The sequence below is a fragment of the Xiphophorus hellerii genome, chromosome 19 (genome assembly GCF_003331165.1).
Source record: "Xiphophorus hellerii strain 12219 chromosome 19, Xiphophorus_hellerii-4.1, whole genome shotgun sequence".
Classification (NCBI taxonomy): Eukaryota; Metazoa; Chordata; class Actinopteri; order Cyprinodontiformes; family Poeciliidae; genus Xiphophorus; species Xiphophorus hellerii.
The window spans coordinates 23,223,209-23,243,963 of NC_045690.1; the positions used below are offsets into that span (position 1 = coordinate 23,223,209).

Genomic DNA, 20,755 nt, shown 5'->3' on the forward strand with positions numbered 1-20,755 from the left:
ATAGATCAGGCCTTTAAGTCAAACTTATTTATATTTCACATTTCAGCAGCAAGACAATTAAAATTGCTTTTACGCCATAAAAGCTTCTCACAGTCACTCATGTTGAAACAAGCAGTAAACATTATATTTTGTCAAATGCCGTCATCAGAAATGATTTAAATTAACTCAGTGTTTCAGCTGTTTTTCCTGGAAGTTTGTTCCAGATTCGTGATGCGTAGAAGATGAATGCTGCTTCTTCGTGTTTGGTTCTGGTTCTGGGGATGCAGAGCAGAACCAGAACCAGAAGAGCTAAGGAAGTTGATATGATGACAACAACAACAACAACAACAACAACAACAACAACAGTTCTTCGATGTGTTTTTGGTGCTGAGCCGTTCAGTGATTTATAAGGTAATGAAATGTTTTGAATAGACCCTTAAAAACAGGCGTGTATTAGTCATCAAGATTTAACGGAAGCAGCGGCTCCTGAACTTTTCAACTCAAAAAGCCAATTAAACAATTTCAACACAACATAAAATCACCTCAAATGTGTCTGTAACCAAAATACGATTTTATACATTCATGACAAACTCATTTTAGTGTCAAACAAGAATAACCAGAAACAAAAAATTCAACCTGACCTGGACCTTTGTGAAAAAGTAATCTCAATCTACTTTTTTTTTTTTTTAGTAGATTGGGAAATAAACTTTAGAAATAAACTTTGATTAACCTAGTTCTCTGTAAAGCTTAGGTCTAATTTATTAGCTACTATCTTTGGGTGAGTTTTGTTTTTTGGGATAATTTTTTTTTACTTAATTTTTTTAATAGAACAATGTCACTTTTTAGCATGAAGACGCTCAATTTTCAAAACAGAGAAGCAGGTGCTTGAGAGCAGTTTTTTTGTTTTTTTTCAAAATTCTTCTGCCAAACCACTGATGATGGTGATAAAGCAGGTTTTTGTAAAGCACAGGCAGGATTCTTCATCGGTGTGCTTCTCGTGCTGCGCAGTAGTAAACAGCCGAGTGTTTCGGATCCACAACGTTGATCACCAGAGAGGAATTCTTTGCTGTGCTGCCGCTCAAGTCTCCATCGAGTTGGACGTTTCGGTCGTCTTCGTCCTCCATCTTGATGTCGCTCATGTACAAATGTCCGATTAGTTTCAGAGCCGTGTCTGCAGGCGGCCGCCGGTACCAGAGCATTATCCAGTAGTCCGTTTTCTCGTGGGTGCAGAAGATGTGAACTTTTTCTCCAGGTTTCACGATGATGTCGGAGCGGGACTGACGGACCTCAAGACCGAAAGCAACACCTGAAAGACAACAAAGATCGATAAATGATCTCGAAACGTGGGGAATTGGTTCAAAGTTTGTTTGATTACAGTCAAGATGACACCTGTTATGAAACAAAAAAGGAGAAAACGAATCATGTTAAAACCCGATCGGTGACATTAAGTCTTAAAAGTGTGACAAATGCTATCAGACTGCGATTCTGACTAACGGTCAGGTGAACCACGAAGAGGAAAAAGTGATGGCATTAAATCAAGAAGTGGGTGGGGCTTATTCAAACATAAACCAACAGAAAGCGGTCTGAGTTTTTGGATGAAGAATGCTGGCTTTGCTGTCACTGTGCGTAGCTGGCTGCACAGTAATACACCGCAGCGTGTTCAGGTTTCAGGTCCGTGATCGACAGAGAGCCGTTCTTCGCCGTGTCTCCACTCAGGTCTCCATTAAGGCTAAAATGTCCCTCGAAAGGTTTTTCAAGTTCTTTGTTGCCGTAGTTCAAGTGTCCAATGCGCTTCAGCGCTTTGTCTCCGGGGGATTTCTGGTACCACTGCATGAGCGTGTAGTCGGTCTTTCCGTGGCTGCAGACCAACTGGATGTCCTGTCCGAGTTTTCTGAAAGCTGCTGGAGGAGTTTGATGGACCTCGACGCTCAGACAAACGCCTTGAATATTGAAAGAAAATTCAATTCAATAATATATATATATATATATATATATATATATATATATATATACAGACCAAAAGTTTGGACACACAGTTGTGTCCAAACTTTTGGTCTGTACTGTATATATATATATATTTGGACATATTTAAACTTTTTCATACAAGTCAAAAAAGAAAAAAACATACACACATACAATGCTGAAGAAAAACACAAGAGAAAACTAGTACAGAAATAAACAATATTTCTGGGGGGAAAGAAAGAGTAAACAGAGCACACGTTTATTATGTCTCTTTTCACATTATTCATAAATCATTGTCATAATCAAAGCACCAAACTCTTTCTTGTGTATTTTTCAGGAACATATGGAGTTCCCACTAAATCTGTTGACACACTCATAAAACAAGACATTATAAAAACCTTATTGTATTTTTTTTATCAAGTTTTTTGTACTTGTTTTTTTTTCATTTTAAAAGTGAGAAACAGTTTTGACTGATCACAACAATTATTCCTCACCTGAATCCCTCTAACTGAAGTGCAATTGTTTTTACTATTCATCCTGACTTTTCATTTAAATAAATAAATCCCTCGCTCTTTTAAGTGTCTGGGAAATATGAATTAGGGTTCATGAAAAATGAAAAATAAAGAAGTCGTTTACCCATGAGCGAAAACAAAAGGAAAACCATCTGCATGATGAGGTTCTCTCTCTCTCTCTCCCTCTGAGCAGAAAAATGTGTCCAACAGCGTTCTAGTCTGTTTTATGAACACGCCCAGCATTTGCCAAACCGTTAAAGTTCAACCTGAAAAGCCTTCGTGGATCTCCAGTGCCATCTACTGGAAAGAATAAAACAAATAAATTCCTGAGGCTCCCAACAGAAAGAACCGGCTGCAGGTTTTTGTTCAGCTGTTGTGTTTCCTCACATCACTGTGTTTGCTGACGGCACAGAAATAAACGCCGCTGTCATCAGGCTGCAGGTCCTTCACAGTCAGAGCTCCGGTCTCTATGGTGTCTTTGACTGCTGAGTATTTGGTCTGCAGGTTCTCTCCGTAGTCTGTCTTCCCACCGTACACCGTGTACACAACGAGGGTCATGGTCTCCCCCGGTCGCTGTCGGTACCAGTACATCTGGTTGTGACCTTTGTCTCTGGTGTGGCTGCAGTTCATTTCTGCGGACTCGGCCGCGGACTTCCAGATGATTTTAGGCAGCTGAGTCACATCCTGGCAATGACCTGTGAAAAGAAAGACAAAAGTACGATGCAAGTTGTAAATTTTGGATGAACTACAATATCATCTGCGTAGAGTTAAATTCACTCTGGAATTTGAGTGTCATCGGTTATTAAAAATATCTTTTGGTGCCGGGCTTTTGTACCTGGTTGCCAAAACAATACATGTATAAAAGTGAGAAGTATGCAACCCAACATGCTGGTGTTTAATGACCATCCTCATGTTTAAGCCTGCAGTTATTTAAGACGGAAGATAGGAGGGTTAAAGCCAGTCTGCAGTAAGAACCTCCCATTCTGATCCCTGCTTAAATCAGAGGAGGGAACAAATATTGGTGTGAATGCAGATATGAACTGTAAGACAAATTAAAACAAATAAAAGCCTGTGATTGCCATGTGTTGTCTAACGAATAAATTTAAACTACACACGATTCTAATGAGTCTTTACACGTTTCTGTGCCATCCATCACAATACCCATCTTTGAGTGGGTGGGGTTTAAATTCTATGTGCTTTTTGTGAATTATCACTATTCATAATAGATTCTGCCACATCATGAAATTGAATTTAAAGAATTTAATTAAATTCTAAACTATCCTTTGAGATTGGAGTCAAAAATCTGTCTTTTTCCATGAATGTCTTTGTAACCTGCTGGAATAAATTAGCAACATGGTGTAACTGCTGAGTCAAACATTTATTTACTTTTTTGTTAGTTTCAAAAAAAAACCCAACTCTTCTATGTTTTCAGCCCAATTCCTTTTCCAGATATGTTTTAGTATTTGTTTCCCATCTCTTTAACAAGAAAATCGGAACGTTGTACATCCGAATCTTTCATTAGACATTTGTAAAATAGTTTGTGTTCTTTTAAAGAAGTGAAATGACCTCTTGGTAAGAAATGGTAGAATTTTTTTTCTTCCTCCACTTTTCCAGCCGTGTCATTTCATAGTAATCTTATAGTTTCAAATAAAACCTTTGTTTCAGATTACTTACTAGCTTCCAACAGATGGTTTGTCAGGGAGTTGCCAGATCTCACTCAGTGTTATCTTGATTGCTGAATATTTGGTCTGAAATGTCTCTCGTCTGTTTGTTCACCAAATGCTGTGAACACATTTGGTCTGCAAATCTGCTCACAGGTTCATATTCTTTTCCTGTACGCCTTGTGCCAGTACATTTGGTTTCGTGACCTTTATTTCTGTTGTGGCTTCACTTTCTACCTTTAGGCATATGTAATTGAAAATAAAGAAAATGCGATAGTATCATCTGCATACAGTGAAACACTCATCATTTAAATGCTAATCCTCCTTAGTATACTAAAATATAGCCATAGTTGCTTTTCATACTTTGAATTTACAGCAACATAACTATAAATATGAGAAATATTCATCTCAGCGCAGGGTGATATTCTTCTGTGTTCATTATAATGTCTGAGTGTGCTGCTATTTAAGAAGCTACCCAGTTCCTGATCAAACCAGAGGAGAAACCAGTACTGGTGAAAACGCAGGTGCAAAGTGGGAGGGACGTGAAATGTGCTACAGATTTGGGGAAAAAAACATTTAGGTTTTTGTACTGAGGATCAGAGTCTTGCAGCACTGTGGAGACTAGCAGCACAGAAGTAAACTCCACTGCTGTTCTCTCTGTGTTCTTTAATCGTTAATGTGCAGGTTTCCCCTTTATTTGCTCCCCCTCCAATGTCTACTTTTGCTCCTTCCTCTAGAGTGGAAGAGCCTGCGAACCTGTACCCCAGAAGCTGCATGTCTCTGCTCGTCTGCTTGTACCAGAGGATTCGGTTGTAGCTGTCGATACTGTGGGAACACTCGATTTTGACTTCCTTTTCAGAAGATTTGTGGATATCTGGTGGAGACTGTTGGACTTTGTCACTTAGAGAGGAACCTATGGGGGTAAAAAAAATCAAGATAAATGCAAACAAAACATCAAGCAGTGCAAATGGAAGAGCTGAAATATCTTAAAGACATTACCTGAAACCAGAAGAGGGTTCCAGCTCAAGCAAGTAAAAAAGATGAGGAGCATTTTCTGATCCCAAAACATTTGGCTAAACAAAACGCTGGAATGCTACTGATAAAATTCACTGTTTTCCATTACATCACATTTATAATGATTCATCCATACAATGCTAAACATATTATATACCCTCGTCAGGCGGGTGATGTCACAGGTCAACCGCCTCTTCGTAAGTTACTCCCCACAATGTCACCAACACCTCAGACAACAGAGTCTGGAGAAATGCTGCCACCTAATGACTGGATATAAATAATACAAAGAGGAAACTTTGAGGTTTTTGCTTTGTGGAACATTAACTTTCAGCACTGTGGTAGCGAGCGGCGCAGAAGTAAACCGCGCTGCTCCTCGAGGTGAGTCCTTCGATTGTTAAGGTGCAGGTCTGGCCTTTATCTGCACTTCCCTCCAAACTCACATTCATGCCGGCCTCCGGGTACCTGAAGCTGTTCTCCACCCGTCCGAGGAACTGCAGCTGTCCGCCGATCGATGTTTGCTTGTACCAAAGAATTTCATCGTAGTTGTCGATTGCGTGCGAGCAGCGGATTTTGGATGATTCTCCGGGACGCTTGTGAATGTCAGGCGGATCCTGGTGGACTTTCTCATGAAGTAGACCTGAAGGAAACGTCTCGGCAAATTCAATCGAAGTGGAAACAATTTATGGTTTATGAACGTTGTTTGGTTTTGAAAATTGTTTATTTACCTGACGCTGCTGCGCTCAAAGTAATACAAAAGAGAACCGTGATCATTTTGTTCCTATATGACTGAAAAAGAGTCCCCAAACTTCCCTTTTGAGCTATTTCTTCCTTTATCACCACCCACATGTAGACACCAACACATGGGTGGTGTCTACGAGGTTCCTCCTCTACCAGAAATTCAAACCGCAGCATGTTTTCACCTCCCTCATGTGCATCAGTGCCTCAACAGAAAGATCCAAACCTTGATAAACCGGTTAGAGACCACAGGTGCATGGACCTGAGAGATGGGGAAACAAAAGCTCGAGGTTTTTGCCCTGAGGACTTTTTGCATGTAGCACTGTGGTAACTGGCAGCGCAGAAGTAAACTGCACTGCTGTTCACGTTGAGCCTGTCCATCGTCAGCGTGCAGGTCTGGCCCTTGTTGGCGTTCCCGTCGATCTTTACCTTCGCTCCCTCCTCCGGATAGCCGATGTTTGCTAGCATGTATCCTAGAAACTCCATCTGCCTGCCCGCCGTCCGTTTGTACCACAGGATCCGATCGTAGTTGTTGATATTGTGCGAGCAATCGATTTCTGCTGTTTGGTCCAGTTTTTTGTACAAGTCAGATGGAGTCTGATGGACTTCGTCACTGGGTGAAGCACCTATTGAGGAAGCAGCAAAAGCATGATAACTTCAATAGTTGTCAAATAGCAGAGAGTTAAATCTAGATTGTTTTTTCTGTACCTGAAAGTCTTATGATCATAAGTGTCAAACAAAAGCCTGTGATTACCGTGTGGTATTTCATGGCTAACTTTAAGGACGTCCTGTTATTGTTGCCAACTATGAACACCTGCTGATTACTCACATCATATTTCTGTAATGTCTATTCTTCTTTGAGCGGGTGGGGCCTTAATACATTGTTCTGCTTGTGAGTTATCACCACACACTGTAGAGATACTGCCACCTGGTGGTAAGAAATAAAACAACGTTATCGAATCAAATCCTAAGCTGTGGTTTAACATTGATTTTACTGAGAAGATGCATAAAAAGATCACATGAACTCTTCTATAACATGTTTGGATTAAATTAACAATTTGGTTTGACCTTTAAATTAGAATTTTGTAATTTGTGAGTTTCTGAAAATGATTATTATTATTATTATTATTAGAAATGTCCCCCTTGCTCAATTTCTCATCAGAAATCTAGGATGAGAAAGTAAGTCGCCCACCATTTCCAGCTCAGCTGAAAATGATTCATACCGCTGGACGATTGAGATTTAATGCAATCTCTGAATTTGATCAACATGTTTCTTTCTTCTGACAGGAAAATAATGCTAGCATTTCAGCATACCATGTACAGAATTAATGTAATGTGAAGATCAGTGATGCCTTTCAGCCTGAAGATTTATCATCAGATTCATCATCAAAATACCAGCGGAAACATTCAAAAAGCTCTTGGATTTCATAAGAAGAGTCTGATTGCTGTAAAACTGCAGAAAAGGTGTTGTACATTATAGACCTTAGACAAAATTGTAAATGTAATAAATATATAAGCTATCATAGCATTGTGATATTTTACAATCAGTCGAACGTTTGTTGCTTTTTTTAATAAAAAGTAATAAGGTGAAGGGTTGAAGCCCGTTGCTCTGCAGTAAGAACCTCACATCCCCTGAGTAAATCAGAAAACACCAACGCAGGTGCGAGGGGACGTGAGCTGGAATTCAATGCTAAAGCAAACGCAGCTGCAATATCAGGACGTTTTTGTATTGAGAAGCGAAGATATGAATCACTGTGAGACTAGCAGCGCAGAAATAAACCGCGCTGCTGTTCTGGTTGAGTCCTTCCACTGTTAATATGCAGGTTTCCCCTTTAGTCGCTTTCCCGTTTATCGTCACATTCACGTCTTTCTCCGGAGATCCCGAGCCTCCGTACAGGTATCCCAGGAACTGCAGGCCTGTGCTGGCTGATTGCTTGTACCAGAGGATTCTGGTGAAGGTGTCGTCGTCGTGTGAACAACGAATTTCGGCTTTACTTTCATTAGGATATTTGTAAATGTCCGCTGGACGCTGTTGGACTTTGCTGCTTTGCGAAGATCCTGTGGAAGAAAAACAGTGCCATAAATACCACGTTTCTAAAATGAAAACTGAAAAAGTTTGATTTGATTAAACTCAGCCACAACAACTGAAAAGCTTATATACACAACCTGAAATCAGGTGCAGGCTACAGCTGAAGCAAATGAAAACAATGAGCATTTCCTGTCCTGTAAACATTTAGAAAATGAAGAATTCAGATGTAGAGAACTACTATGTCACTTATAGGAGTCAGTTTTTCTTCGTTGCGTCAGGAAGTGTAATGTCTCGGTTGCATCCTTGTTCAAGTCATCATTACAGGGTGGAGCGAAAGCAGATCCTCCTCCTCTTAACTTCACAGAGCTGGTTCAGCGTAACATTCTGGAGGAAGACATGCTGCCACCTCTGGGTCATAAATATAAATAATAAAACGATTAGTTTCATGGTTTCTCCAGGCAGCTGCGTCTGGAAATACTCAGCACCTTTAGTGTGTTTTCAGTTGATAGTTTCATGGTCACTCTGGTTTCTCCACACATCACTTTTGCCTTTACTGGGAAGATTCACGTTTGATTGGGATATATTTTAAAAATAAATCAACGAGGAACTGAAAATTCGACATTCAACATGAATTTGTTTAATCTTTTTTAATTCAGAAAAGTAAAAAATTACCAGGAGGAAATTAATATGATGCATTTTTGTTTGGCAGTGAAGTCCATAGTAAAAATAATTAGCAGCGTACTTGCAAGTTGAAGCACAGATGGCAAAAAGTGATCATCTTGCTCCCCCTGCAGGCCGTCACTGGTACTATCCACAGATAAAGGTTAAGTTAAAAGAAACATGGATGTTAAAAATGAGCTGGTTTTTTATGTTAAAATTAAAAAAGCAGATTTTTGCTTAGAATAATGGGAGACATGTGTACATATGCAAGTTTAAAGAGTATATCAAATAGAAAATAGATGTTCTGTCACAATGTGTGTCACACGTGGAGGCTGACTGCAGGTGTTTAGATCTCTATCTTTATGCAGAGTTTTTGTATTGACTGACAGGGATTCTGCTGTACTGTGTCGACTGGCAGCGCAGAAATAAATCGCGCTGTCATTTTCCGAAACAGTCGAAATATTCAGGGTCGCGTGTTTGCTGCCGTCTCCTCCAAAGTTCATCTTGTCCTTCACGTCGCCCTCTGGGTAAGGGTAGTTCCTGTTCATGTATCCCAGGTACCTCAGAGCTCCGTGTTTTTCTCGTTTGTACCAAAGGATGCGCTCAAAAATGGATACGTTGTGCGAACAGTGGACCGTGACGGATTCTCCGGGTTTCGGAGCGGCGAAACGAGGCGACTGGAGGACCTGGTAAGCGCTGGGAGCTCCTGGGGGGAGAAACAGAACAAGCAGCATGAAAATTACACTTTTAAACAATAATTATTTGTTCTCTGGTTGCTTTTGAATCCTCACCATCATTAACTGGCAGCTGGAGCTGAATCAAAACACAGACCAAGACGATGATGTTCAACATGATGAGACGAGGGTTGCTTTTCACTGCTGTGGACGAGTTGTCATCTCCAGTTACAGTGTTGGTGTCACAAATGGAAACTTTTGGCTAATCTACAGACCAAAGTAGTTTGTAACCATTTCTTTTCTGGGAGTGAACAAGTTTTTAGTTTTCCAATTTTTGTGATTTGTCTCCCCCTAGTGGTTAACAATAGTAGGTTTTTGCAGCTAAGTGTTTTTTTTTTGCAATGCATTTCTTTTGTTTTCGTGAACACTACCAGCTCAAAAGCAAATGATTGTATTTAAGAAGAGGATTTAATCCAATTAAATCAAAATCAATTAAACTCAGTAAAATTCAGAAATACTTTATTACTGTGTGTATTTCTGGCACTGTAGGTGAAATATGGTTAAATATCTGAAATTGGGCGTTTAGCTTCTTCAACTCAATAGTTAAGATATTATCAGTTGGAAGGTCAAAGTGTCGTCATGTAAAACACCAAACATCAACTTCCAGATGAGGTTCAATGGTAATAATAATAATAATAACACACAGCATAAAAGTGTAGACCATTAATTATTTTTGCCGTGGTCTCATCTGGCCAAAGGATTTTGCTCCCTGAAGGTCAAGAGTACATTAAATGAAAACTGTTCCTAAATTATGAAACGTTTTTGTTTGAGCTGCATCTTTAAAATTATGTTCAAAATAGCAGGCATACAAAATAACAATCACATTAAATGTGACTGTTGACCAAACTGACCATTAAGGCACGGTCAGTCTGGTGCTAACACAAAGGCTACATTCAGGGTTGTGTTAAAATTTAGCACTTTAACACACGTTTTCAATTATTTATTTAAAATAAAGGTATTTTAAGTAATTTTTTAGTCCAGTTCCTTGATATTACAGCACTGAGACTAATACTTGCAAGACTCATAATTAGGTCCTTGATATACTTTAAATAGTTAAGAACTTTTTGAACCAGTGAATAGTTTAACATGTGTTAATGACACTCAAACAAATCCATTTTAGAATTTTTTTTTACAAGGAATGTAACTTTTTGTGTTTTGGACAACTTATTTAGACTTGTTCCAACATTTTATGGACTTTAATATGATCTAATATTAAGCTGCACCATCAAGATAAATGAACAACTGGTTTTGTTTCATTTTTGGCTGCAGGCTTTTTCCATTTACTTTCAGAATTGTGCGAAGCTGCCAGCACAATAATGGAGGAGGAAAAAAAAAACCCTCCTCCAATCAAAATGAAAGAAACAATTAATTCAAGCTGAAAATGTAAAACAAAACAAAAAGCTTCTGACGACAAGTTCACAGCTTGCTTTTCGGTTGGTCAGCGTTGATCCGACCCCGTCAGTATCGCTGTGAGTCTGACGTGGAGGCTGACTGCAGCTGTTCTCTCTCTTTCTGCAGAGTTTTTGTACTGACTTCATGGTATTCTGCTGCACTGTGCTGACTGGCAGCGCAGAAATACACAGCACTGTCGTCTACTGTGAGATTAGAAACGGTGAGGTTGGACTGTTGGCGCCCATCTCCTTCAAAGTTGATTTTCCCTTTCACATCTTGTTCAAGATTAGCAAAGACATTATTCAGATATCCCAGGAGCTTCAGAGCTTTGTCCTTGTCTTGTTTGTACCACAGAATGACTTGATAGCTCGGTATGCTGTGTGAACATCTGATCTCTTTGTCCACAGATTCACCACTTTTCTTAATTATGGACGGAGGGGTTTGGTCGACATCTTTGGAGTCAGAGGCGCCTGTAGAGAAGCAGAAAATAATTTAAAGTGGAATAAATGTTCATCTTTGCCTCTTTTCTAATGCGTGTATTCGTCCCCTTACCATTATTTTCTGGCAATTGAAAGAAAACAAGTAAGCAGATCATAAAAATTGTGTTAAAGAAGGCAGCTCTCATTTCAGCTGCTGTTTGTTCAGCAGCAGTGAAGAAGAATGGCGTTTGAATGAAGCTTCAGTGGGAGGGATGGCAGGGGGATTTCCTTTCATGACCGTAGGATCTAAACATTACGCTGATGAGTCCTATATGTTTCTAGCGCCATCTACTGAAACTCCAAAAGAGAATGTAACCTATTATATGCTCACCACAGATGAACTGACAGTTTTCATTCCTTCTGTAATGTCGCTGCCCATCAGTCAGTGTAAATTATGACGTGCATGTTCGCTAAAGGTCTCTGTCTTCGTCGGTATGTTTGGTTATGACCTCACTCCGCTGTGGCTGTGTTTTATTTCTGCAGACTGGGTCGGATAACAGCAGCTGTTTGTGTTTTTGAGACGCAGCTTAGTAATAATCTGTGAGAAGAAAGCCCAGAGATTAACACAACAGGTTGTCTTTTAAAAATATAAAAGACAACAGACTTTAAATTGTGCGCAAAAGTTTGCGCACAATTTAAAGAAATAGAAGTATCATCTGCATAGAGTGAAATACTGAGTCAAAATTTGAACTCCCAATTATTGGATTTCTAAATAATTACGAATGTATTTAAATGTTTTGACTCTTGAACCTTATAGCCACGACAACTAAGAATGAATATAAAAATGATATGTGCTGCTATAGAGCAATAATGGTCAAAATTGAATTCTGTGACTTGCAGCAGTTGAAGGAGGAAAACAGGAAGGTTAATGTCGTTACACTGCAATAAAAAACCCTCCCACTTCAATCCTAGACTAGATCAGAGAAAATGCCAATGTCGGTGAGAATGCAGGTGCAAGACGATATGAACTGTGATACAGAGTTTGAAGATTGCTAGCTCGGGAGGTTTTTGCATTGAGAATCAGAGTTATCCAGCACTGTGCAGACTAGCAGCACAGAAGTAAACTGCGCTGCTGTTCCGGCTCAGTTCTGTAATTGTCAATGTGCAGACGCTGTCTTTGTTCGCATTCCCGGTAATCTTTGCCTTTACTCCTTTCTCTAGAGTTTCACCACCTATGACCATCCATCCCAGGAGCTGCAGGTCTCTGTCGGTTTGCTTGTACCAGAGGATTACGTTGTAGTTGTCAATACTGTGTGAACAGCTGATCTCAGCTTTCGTGTCAGTGGAGGATTTGAAGAGTTCTGCTGGGTGCTGTCGGACTTTGTCGCTCAGGGAGGAACCTGAGGAATGAAAAAAAGACAGTTTTATTGGCAGCAGCATAAACAGGTTAATTAAAGAAATTTGAGTTTATATTTGAAGTTTTTTCTACCAGTTTCTGTAAGTCTGAGCTTAAACTGGATGAACCGAACGATCTTAAGGTCTTACCTGAAACCAGGAAAGTGATAGAGCTGAACCAAATAAAGAAGCTGAGCATTATCTGTTCTCTGAACATTTTTGTTAAATTCTGTCCGATAGCAGTGCTAAAGATGCAATTCACAGTTTCCTCATTGCATCGGTTTTGATGATTTGCTTTGCATCCGCCTTAAGTTATCATTACGGGGCGGTGTCACAACCGATTCTCCTCCTCTTAAGTAATGACCCGCATTGTTTCGACCAGAACCTTACAGAACTGGTTCGGTGAAAATGTCTGCCTGAGGAAATACTGCCACCTGATGGAAGTAGTTAACATGACAGATGAATAATTCAAAATCTGTGATTCAAAACTGCAAAATGTAACTTTTATTACATGGTTGTTGTTTTTACATTTTTTTTTTAAATGATCACCAAGTGTTTTCCTGAAACGGTAAGATGTTTCTCCACCATTAGCACATTGTGCTAACGCTAGGTTGATTGACAGCACTAAGACCCGCCTCCTCGCTCTGATTGGTTGTTTCTGACTAAGAGAAGTGCATTTCTACACTGGGAAGATCAATCTCTTCAAAGATTAGCTGTCTCATTTCATACATTGTTACAGTTTTGACTAATATGTGAAAAAAAAACATATTTTTGTAAAAGTTTCATACTGCAGCTTTAACTTGGACTATATTGAGGTCTTGGTTTTAAAAATCCTGTAGTTTCTTAAAACATAAAAATAGAAAAATGAAAGTATTGTTCTATTAAAAATGACCAATTTCCTGAAGTTGATATTTATCAAAAATTATTATTATTTTTTTAAATCATCTTATTACAAAAGATCATGTAGTATTTGTGGCTCCAAATAGCTTTCATTTAGCTGGACTGAGGGCTTATAATCGAAAAGCCTTTGGAAACATAACAGTTGCAGACTCCTGGTTTAGATTATAACTGACATCAAGAAGTTACGTTCAGTCATATTTCGCAGTGTTTGTGTTTTGAAACAACAGACAAGTATTCCCCACCTGCAGGAGGGGGATAAACGGTTACACATGGACTTCAAAGTGATGAATAAAACAGGAGTTGAGTATTTGTGGTATCTGTCATCCTCCCCCGACGATACACGAGGTGAAACGTTATCCGTGTGCCAACAGCTCAGAGGTTTTTGTTCAGCCTCTCAGCTCGTTCGTATCACTGTGCTCACTGACGGCACAGAAATACAGGCCTTGATCTCCTGGCACCAGTTTATGCACGGTGAACGTCCCGCTCTCAGCATCAGGCTTAGCGACTGAGAACTTTTCACCCAGTTTGAATTCAGGCTCGAAGTCAGGTTTGGAGTTTGCCATAGTGTAAACTACTTGTTTCATCATTTCCCCAGGCAGCTGTCGGTACCAGTACATCTGGTAGTAGCCAGCACCCTTGGACTGTTTGCAGCTGATGGTTGCGTTGTCACCCTGGTTTCTCCACAGCATGGCCGGCTGGTCGACATCACTGCCAGCAGTCACACCTGAATGTCAGGAGAAAAGGTTCAGCAGGATCACTTTAGCATTTACTGGGAAGATTCGGCTTTGGTTTGGATTTGTAGTAACTAAAAGTGTACTAGTAAAACTATAAGCTAGAGTTACCTGAGGTCCACAGCCAAAAGTTCACTAGTAGCACAAGTTCCTGCTTGATGATCACATCCATGTTCTGCTGAGCAAAAACGGCAGAAGTCTCTATTGTAGGGTTTGTAAAGATGGGAGTGCCGATGCAACTTTCAGCACAGATAATAACAAAAGTAGCAATGTGGCGCCCCCTGCAGGTCATTTTTGGTGCAATCAATAAATAATGCTTGGATGAGAAAAAAAAAAACATCCAGAGCAATGCGTGTGTGTGTGTATTTACTGTATGCATGTTTTTCATGTTGAAGAACAAAATTCAAATCTACATTTTGCAGACAATCGCAGTTCGAAATATGAACTCTTTTTAAATTAAATTGAAAGCGCTGATAATGTCAGCAAAACGGCTTTTATTTCTAGATGCTGAACGAATAAAGTCTCAACTGTGACTCATACAACCACGTTCACAGCTTGAGTTTTGATTGGTCAACGTTCATCCGAGCCAGTCGGCGCCGCTGTGAGTCTGACGTGGAGGCTGACTGCAGCTGTTCTCTCTCTTTCTGCAGAGTTTTTGTACTGACTTCATGGTATTCTGCTGCACTGTGCTGACTGGCAGCACAGAAATACACAGCACTGTCGTCTACTGTGAGATTAGAAACTGTGAGGTAGGACTGCTTGCGCCCATCTCCTTCAAAACTGATTTTCCCTTTCACATCTTGTTCAATGTTAGGAAATTCCAGATTCAGATATCCCAGGAGCTTCAGAGCTTTGTCCTTGTCTTGTTTGTACCACAGAATGACTTGATAGCTCGGTATGCTGTGTGAACATCTGATCTCTTTGTCCACAGATTCACCACTTTTCTTAATTATGGACGGAGGAGTTTGATCAACATCTTTGGAGTCGGAGGCGCCTGTAGAGAAGCAGAAAGCGGCTTAAAATGACAAAATTCCCATCTTTGTGTCTCGTCTGTTTGTGTTTCTCCTCTTACCATTGCTTCCTGGCAAAAGAAAGAAGAAAAATATGCAGATCACAAAAATCGTTTTGGAGATGATCCGATTGGATCGTCTGAAGAAGCCTCTCATTTCTCCTCCTGTTTGTTCAAAACCAGTGAAGAAGAATGCGTCACTGCATAGACATACATTCAGGGGGCGGAGTCACTTGGGTTATTTTAAAGGTAGTCGGATTCGAACGTTGTCGACAAGTCAGTGAAAAACAGGAAGTGACGACACCTCAGGCATTCCCAACAACCAATGGAATATTTTATTTATCTAAACTTAATATTTATCTGGTAATATGTTATGAGAAATCATTCTATAATATCTGGAATTCAAATAATTGTTGTGTTTTGACCCAAACTTTGGGAGTCACCAATCTAGCGCCTTGTGTGAAAGCAATGAACAATAACTGCTTTATAATAACTATAAATGATTATAGAATTGTAAAAAATAATAATATAATAATAAAAATGTCCTAACCTTCCACAGAACTGGTTCAGTGGAAGGTTATGACTGATGCCAGCTAATAAATGTGATTATTAGTCAAATAGTTTCAAAATGTTTCCTTCCCTGTTCTTTGCTTCTCTAACACAAATGGTCTCCAGGTGATTAGGAAGCAGTTTAAGCTGAGAAGTCTCTATAGAGCACCAGCGCCATCTACTGGAAAGTGAAAAAGGAAGGATTTTTTTCTTTTTTTCTTTTAACATCCTCCCAACACATAAAGTAAAACTAACTTTATTCAGCTCCTACATTTCCTCACATCACAGTGTTTGCTAACAGAACAGAAATTCACGCCACTGTCACCAAGCGCTAAACTCTTTACACCAACAGTTCAGGTCTCGATGTTTTCTTTGACCAAGTGTTTGATTTGAGGGATCCCTTCGAAGTCTTGCTACTCACCAAACACAATGAGGGTCTGCCGGTTGCTGTCTGTACCAGTGTTTTCAGTTTTAACGTTATCTCTGGTGTGGCTGCACTTTGTCTCTGCAGGCGGTTCTAACAGAACTCCATCAGATCTCAGGTTACTGAGTCAAATCCTGGCCGTGACCTGTGACAAGAAAACCTAGAGTTTAACGTAATTATGTTTTGAATTCTTTTAGAAAGTGGCATTAGGTTTTTACAGAATTCAGAAAAAAACACAGTATCGTCTGCGTAGAGTGAAATACTGCTTTAAGTTATTTACATATGTGGCAATTTTTAGCTTTTATCAGATGATTAGCCTACTGGATTATTTTTAAAAATCACATTGTAACTTCTGGCCACAATAAAAGGACTATCTCTACTATATACAACAGATGTGTGTCACACAGTGGCCATTTTGAATGTTAATGTTTTAACTTGCTGCTTTTTACAAAAGATGGTAAAGTTGAGGCCACTGCTTTGCAGCAAGAACCGATTTCAATGCTTGATTAAATGTTGGTGAGAATGTAGCTGCAAGTAAATGCAACTGAAGTAAAAAAAAAACACACAGACACACACAGACACACACACAACTGTGATATGAGGAGGTTCTTGTATTGAGGAGCAGAGATATACAGCACTGTGGTATCTAGCAGCACAGAAGTAAACTGCACTGCTGTTCAGGTTGAGATTCTTAATAGTTAGTGTGCAGACTTCTCCTTTATTTGCTCCTCCGTCAATCGCCACGTTCACATCTTTCTCTGGAGTTCCAGTGCCTCCAAGTAGGTATCCCAGGAACCGCAGGTCTCTCCCTGATTGCTTGTACCAGAGGATTCTGTCAAAGTTTTGCGCATGTGAGCAATACACTTTGACTTCCTTGTCTGGAGGCGACGCATAAATGTCCACTGGACGCTGTTGGACTTTGTCACTTTGAGGAGAACCTGTCGGGAAAACGTCCACGAAAAAGCTTCGTCAACGACTGTGAAATCGGAAAATGTCGCAACAGATTTGGAAAGCAGAAAGAAAAAGCCGGAAGCCATATTTAAAAAGTTGAAATTACCTGAAACTGGGAAAGTGATTAAGCTGAAGCTCATTAAGTAGATCAGCATGTTTTCTTCTATAAACATTTGGTTAAATTTAGGCATTATGTGTAGAGGGAGAGTTCTTAAGTTCAAGTATAATGATTTAGTTGCGTCCTTGTTTAAGTCGTCATTAGAAGGTGGCGTCAAAGTTGATCCTCCTCCTCCTAAGTTATCCGCCACACCGAACCGGTTCAGTATAAAGTTCTGACTGAGCGTCCGATGGCACCGAATAAATGTGAATTAATAACAGAGGAGGAGAGAAAACAAAGATCAGAGCTGATGAATGCAGGTGCATAGGCGGCTTCTTGGAAAACCGCAGCGTTTTGGTGGGGGGCAAAAAAAAATGTCTGAGTGAGTTTTTGTAGAGACCAGAAGAGATTTCTGTCACTGTGCTTTGCTAGCAGCACAGTAGTAAACTGCGCTGTGTTCTCGTTCCACTTTCTGGATGAGCAGAGAGCCGTTCTTTGCACCGCTTCCTCCCAGATCGCCATGGAGGCTGAAACCCTTGTTGAACACGTCCTCCATTGTTGAAGCTTGATAGTTCAGATATCCGATGAGATTCAGGGAGGTTTTTCCAGGTTGCCTTTGGTACCACAGCATCGTTCTGAAGTCGGTTTTGTCGTGGCTGCAGAAAACCTGGACGTTCTCTCCGGGATTTCTGATGAGGTCGGAGTCGGACTGACGGACCTCAAGACCCAGAGCAACACCTGGACACGTGGTGGAAACGTTTAAATAAATAACAGAGAGAGAGCAATAGAAAGAAAGAAAGAAAGAAAGAAAGAAAGAAGGAAAGACAGAAGGAAAGACAGAAAGCCTAAATTGAAGATACAGAAATTCACAAATTTTATTTACCTGTGACACACAAACAAAACAGTAAATAAATCATGTTGACGCCTCTTAAAAATAGTTACTCTGAAGGGTTTAAGAAAGATAAAGTTTTAACAGTATACTTCAGATCTGGCTGATTCTTTTATGAAAATATTGAACTTATCATTAGCTAAGATAACTGAGTGAAGATTGAAGTCAAACCTGATGAATGACAGATGGCATTCAAACAAGATGTGGGCGGAGCTTAATGAAACCATACTTGTAAAATCATGATGACAAAATTTGACCTTCGAATGAAGAAAAGTCGGTTTGCTGTTGTTGAATAGCTAGTTGCCCATTTGTATGCTGTAGTACATTCAAGCTGTACGCCTAAAATAATGTCACTAATATGTTAACAGAAAGCCATTCTATGTTTCTCTTTAATCACATCTTCAGTCATTTTGAATGTTTTGTATCAGTTTTTTGTGGTTTTGCAGCACACAGTGTGTTTCAGGTTTTCCCAGGGAATTTACATCTCAGTTTAAGCAGAAAAATCTCTAGAGTTCCAGCGCCATCTAGTGGAAATATAAGCAAGAGCTATTTTACTCCTGAGTGTTTGGTTGCTGTCACATCCTGGCAATGACCAAAATCTGTGGCCTTTACAAAGCGGCATTAGGTTTTTGAAGAGTTGAGAAAAAAACACAATATCATCTGCGTAGAGTGAAATTTGACTTTCATTTATCACGATCACGTGAAAACGTTGAGTTTTCTTTCAGTGGTTACTGGATTATTGAAACACCCTCTTGTATCTTCTAACCACAATAATAGAAGCTTATATAAGAGAAGCATCAACAACTGAGTGGCCATTTCCAGTGTTCTTGGAAATATTTGAACTTTCTGCTATTTATAAAAGATTGTACACGGCAACAACACAAAAGCACACCAAGTGTTTTTGATCTAGTTTCCAGTGCAAATATATGACTTTGTAACTTTTCAGCAAGATTTAGGAGCTTTTTTTTTAAGTCAGTCATTTCTTAATATTGATGAAAAATTACTAGCTCCATTGGCAGATACAGTATTTTTCACTTATGGGAAAAAATGCCTTATGAGTGAAATCATCTGCCAGTGGAACTTACACGTGTTATCAATACTACGGAACTATTGACTAAAAACAAGCTCCTAAATCTCGCTGAAAAGCTACTTGTAAGTTAGTTTTGTCTTATTTCAAGTGTTCTAAGATGTTTCCACCAGAAAATAGACCAAAAATACTTGGCAATGTTTTGTGTTTTTGAGGTGTTGAAGCGCCTAGGCCACTGTTCGGGTGTAAGAACCTCCTATTTCAATCTGTGATTAAATGTAAGGATGCAGCTGCAAGGGGATTCAACTGAAGTAAACAAAAAAAAACAAAACAGATCTGAAACGATGAGGTTTTTGTATTAGGGAGCAGAGATATGCAGCACTGTGGTATCTTGCAGCACAGAAGTAAACTGCACTGCTGTTCCGGTTGAGATCTTTGATTTTTAATGTGCACATTTCTCCTTTGTTTGCTCCTCCATCAATCTTCACCTTCACCTCTTTCTCTAGAGTTTCAGTCCCTGCGTACATCCACCCCAGGAGCTGCAGGTCTCCATCTGACTGCTTGTACCAGAGGATTTGGTTGAAGTTGTCGTCGCTATGTGAACATTGAATTTCGGCTTCGCTGTCAGAAGGAGATTTGAACATGTCGGCCGGATGCTGCCCGACTTTGTCGTTTGGGGATGAGCCTGTGGAGAAACAAATAAAACTTATGAAGCAGATGCGAGCTCAGAAACATTTTGTGGCAAACTGAAATTTTGAATCTTCAAGATTTTACCTGAAACCAGGAGATTGCTTAAACTTAAGCAAAGCGACAAAACGATGAGCATTTTCTTGTTCTCCAAACAGTGATAGTTAAATTACTGCATTCTATGCTATATAACAACGTTACTGATGTAATTCACACTTTACTTACTGCATCAGAAAGTTCACTGATTTTTTGTTTCCTTGTTTGAAGGAATTTATCCTCCTCCTCCTCGTCAGTTATACCCCTGACGTCACCAAAACCTCTTAGAACTGGTTCAGTGTGGCGATCTGACTGAACATGTGCTGCCACCTACTGGCCGCAACTAAAAAATACAAAGAGGGAAAATGTTTTGCGTGCAGCGCTGCAGGAAAAAACACCAAAAAAAACAGTATGTGGACAGGAATGTTAGGCTGCTTCACTTTTTAGCAAGTTCTCTTCATGAACTTTTTTTATTATTATTATTTAGTCAGATTTTTCTTTTAAATCTTATCCATAAGAAACAAAAAATAGTGGTCATCCATGAATAAAAAAGCAGTCTAAAGCATTTTAAGTGAATTGCATTGAATTGAATTGTGGGTAAGTTCAGGCGTTCCAAAAGTAAGTTAAAGATCAGTGAAATTATGCATATTGACACAATAGTATAATAATAAGAGACTGTAGAGCACGTGTGTCAAACTCGAGGCCCGGGGGCCAAAGCTGGACCGCCTGAGCATTTTTTGTGGCCCTCTAGACTTTAAATTATGTTAAGAAGTTCCTCCAGTTTCTTTTACAAATCCAAAAAATCAAAAAGATTTTCTGATTTTTATTGCGAATGTCTCTCAAAATTGGCCAAAAACATTGGATTTAAGTGACTTCTGCTTCAGCCTTACTTGATGATGTCACATTATAGTCCATGACCCCCATGGCGATTAATAAAAAGTAACTTTTGACATCGAACATTGG

At 39.6% G+C, this 20,755-nt stretch overlaps 6 gene segments (V, D, J or C); all 6 read right to left on the minus strand.

The window, feature by feature from the left end:
* Positions 1–620: 620 nt before the first annotated feature.
* On the minus strand, positions 621–2,790 carry LOC116708462 (immunoglobulin kappa variable 3-11-like). The segment is given in 3 exon segments: positions 621–1,285; positions 1,369–1,919; positions 2,578–2,790. Coding segments are annotated over 2 exon segments (360 nt in total).
* A 2,658-nt stretch (positions 2,791–5,448) lies between these two features.
* Positions 5,449–5,899, minus strand: LOC116709257 (immunoglobulin lambda variable 3-22-like). The segment is given in 2 exon segments: positions 5,449–5,765; positions 5,854–5,899. Coding segments are annotated over 2 exon segments (363 nt in total).
* On the minus strand, positions 5,658–6,773 carry LOC116708450 (T cell receptor beta variable 7-2-like). The segment is given in 3 exon segments: positions 5,658–5,765; positions 5,854–6,489; positions 6,572–6,773. Coding segments are annotated over 2 exon segments (480 nt in total).
* A 1,849-nt stretch (positions 6,774–8,622) lies between these two features.
* LOC116709258 (T cell receptor beta variable 12-4-like) lies at positions 8,623–9,569 on the minus strand. The segment is given in 3 exon segments: positions 8,623–8,699; positions 8,956–9,258; positions 9,344–9,569. Coding segments are annotated over 3 exon segments (441 nt in total).
* Positions 9,570–13,467: 3,898 nt separating this feature from the next.
* LOC116708460 (T cell receptor beta variable 18-like) lies at positions 13,468–14,379 on the minus strand. The segment is given in 2 exon segments: positions 13,468–14,116; positions 14,235–14,379. Coding segments are annotated over 2 exon segments (399 nt in total).
* A 196-nt stretch (positions 14,380–14,575) lies between these two features.
* On the minus strand, positions 14,576–15,299 carry LOC116708447 (T cell receptor beta variable 3-1-like). The segment is given in 2 exon segments: positions 14,576–15,117; positions 15,196–15,299. Coding segments are annotated over 2 exon segments (540 nt in total).
* Positions 15,300–20,755: the final 5,456 nt, after the last annotated feature.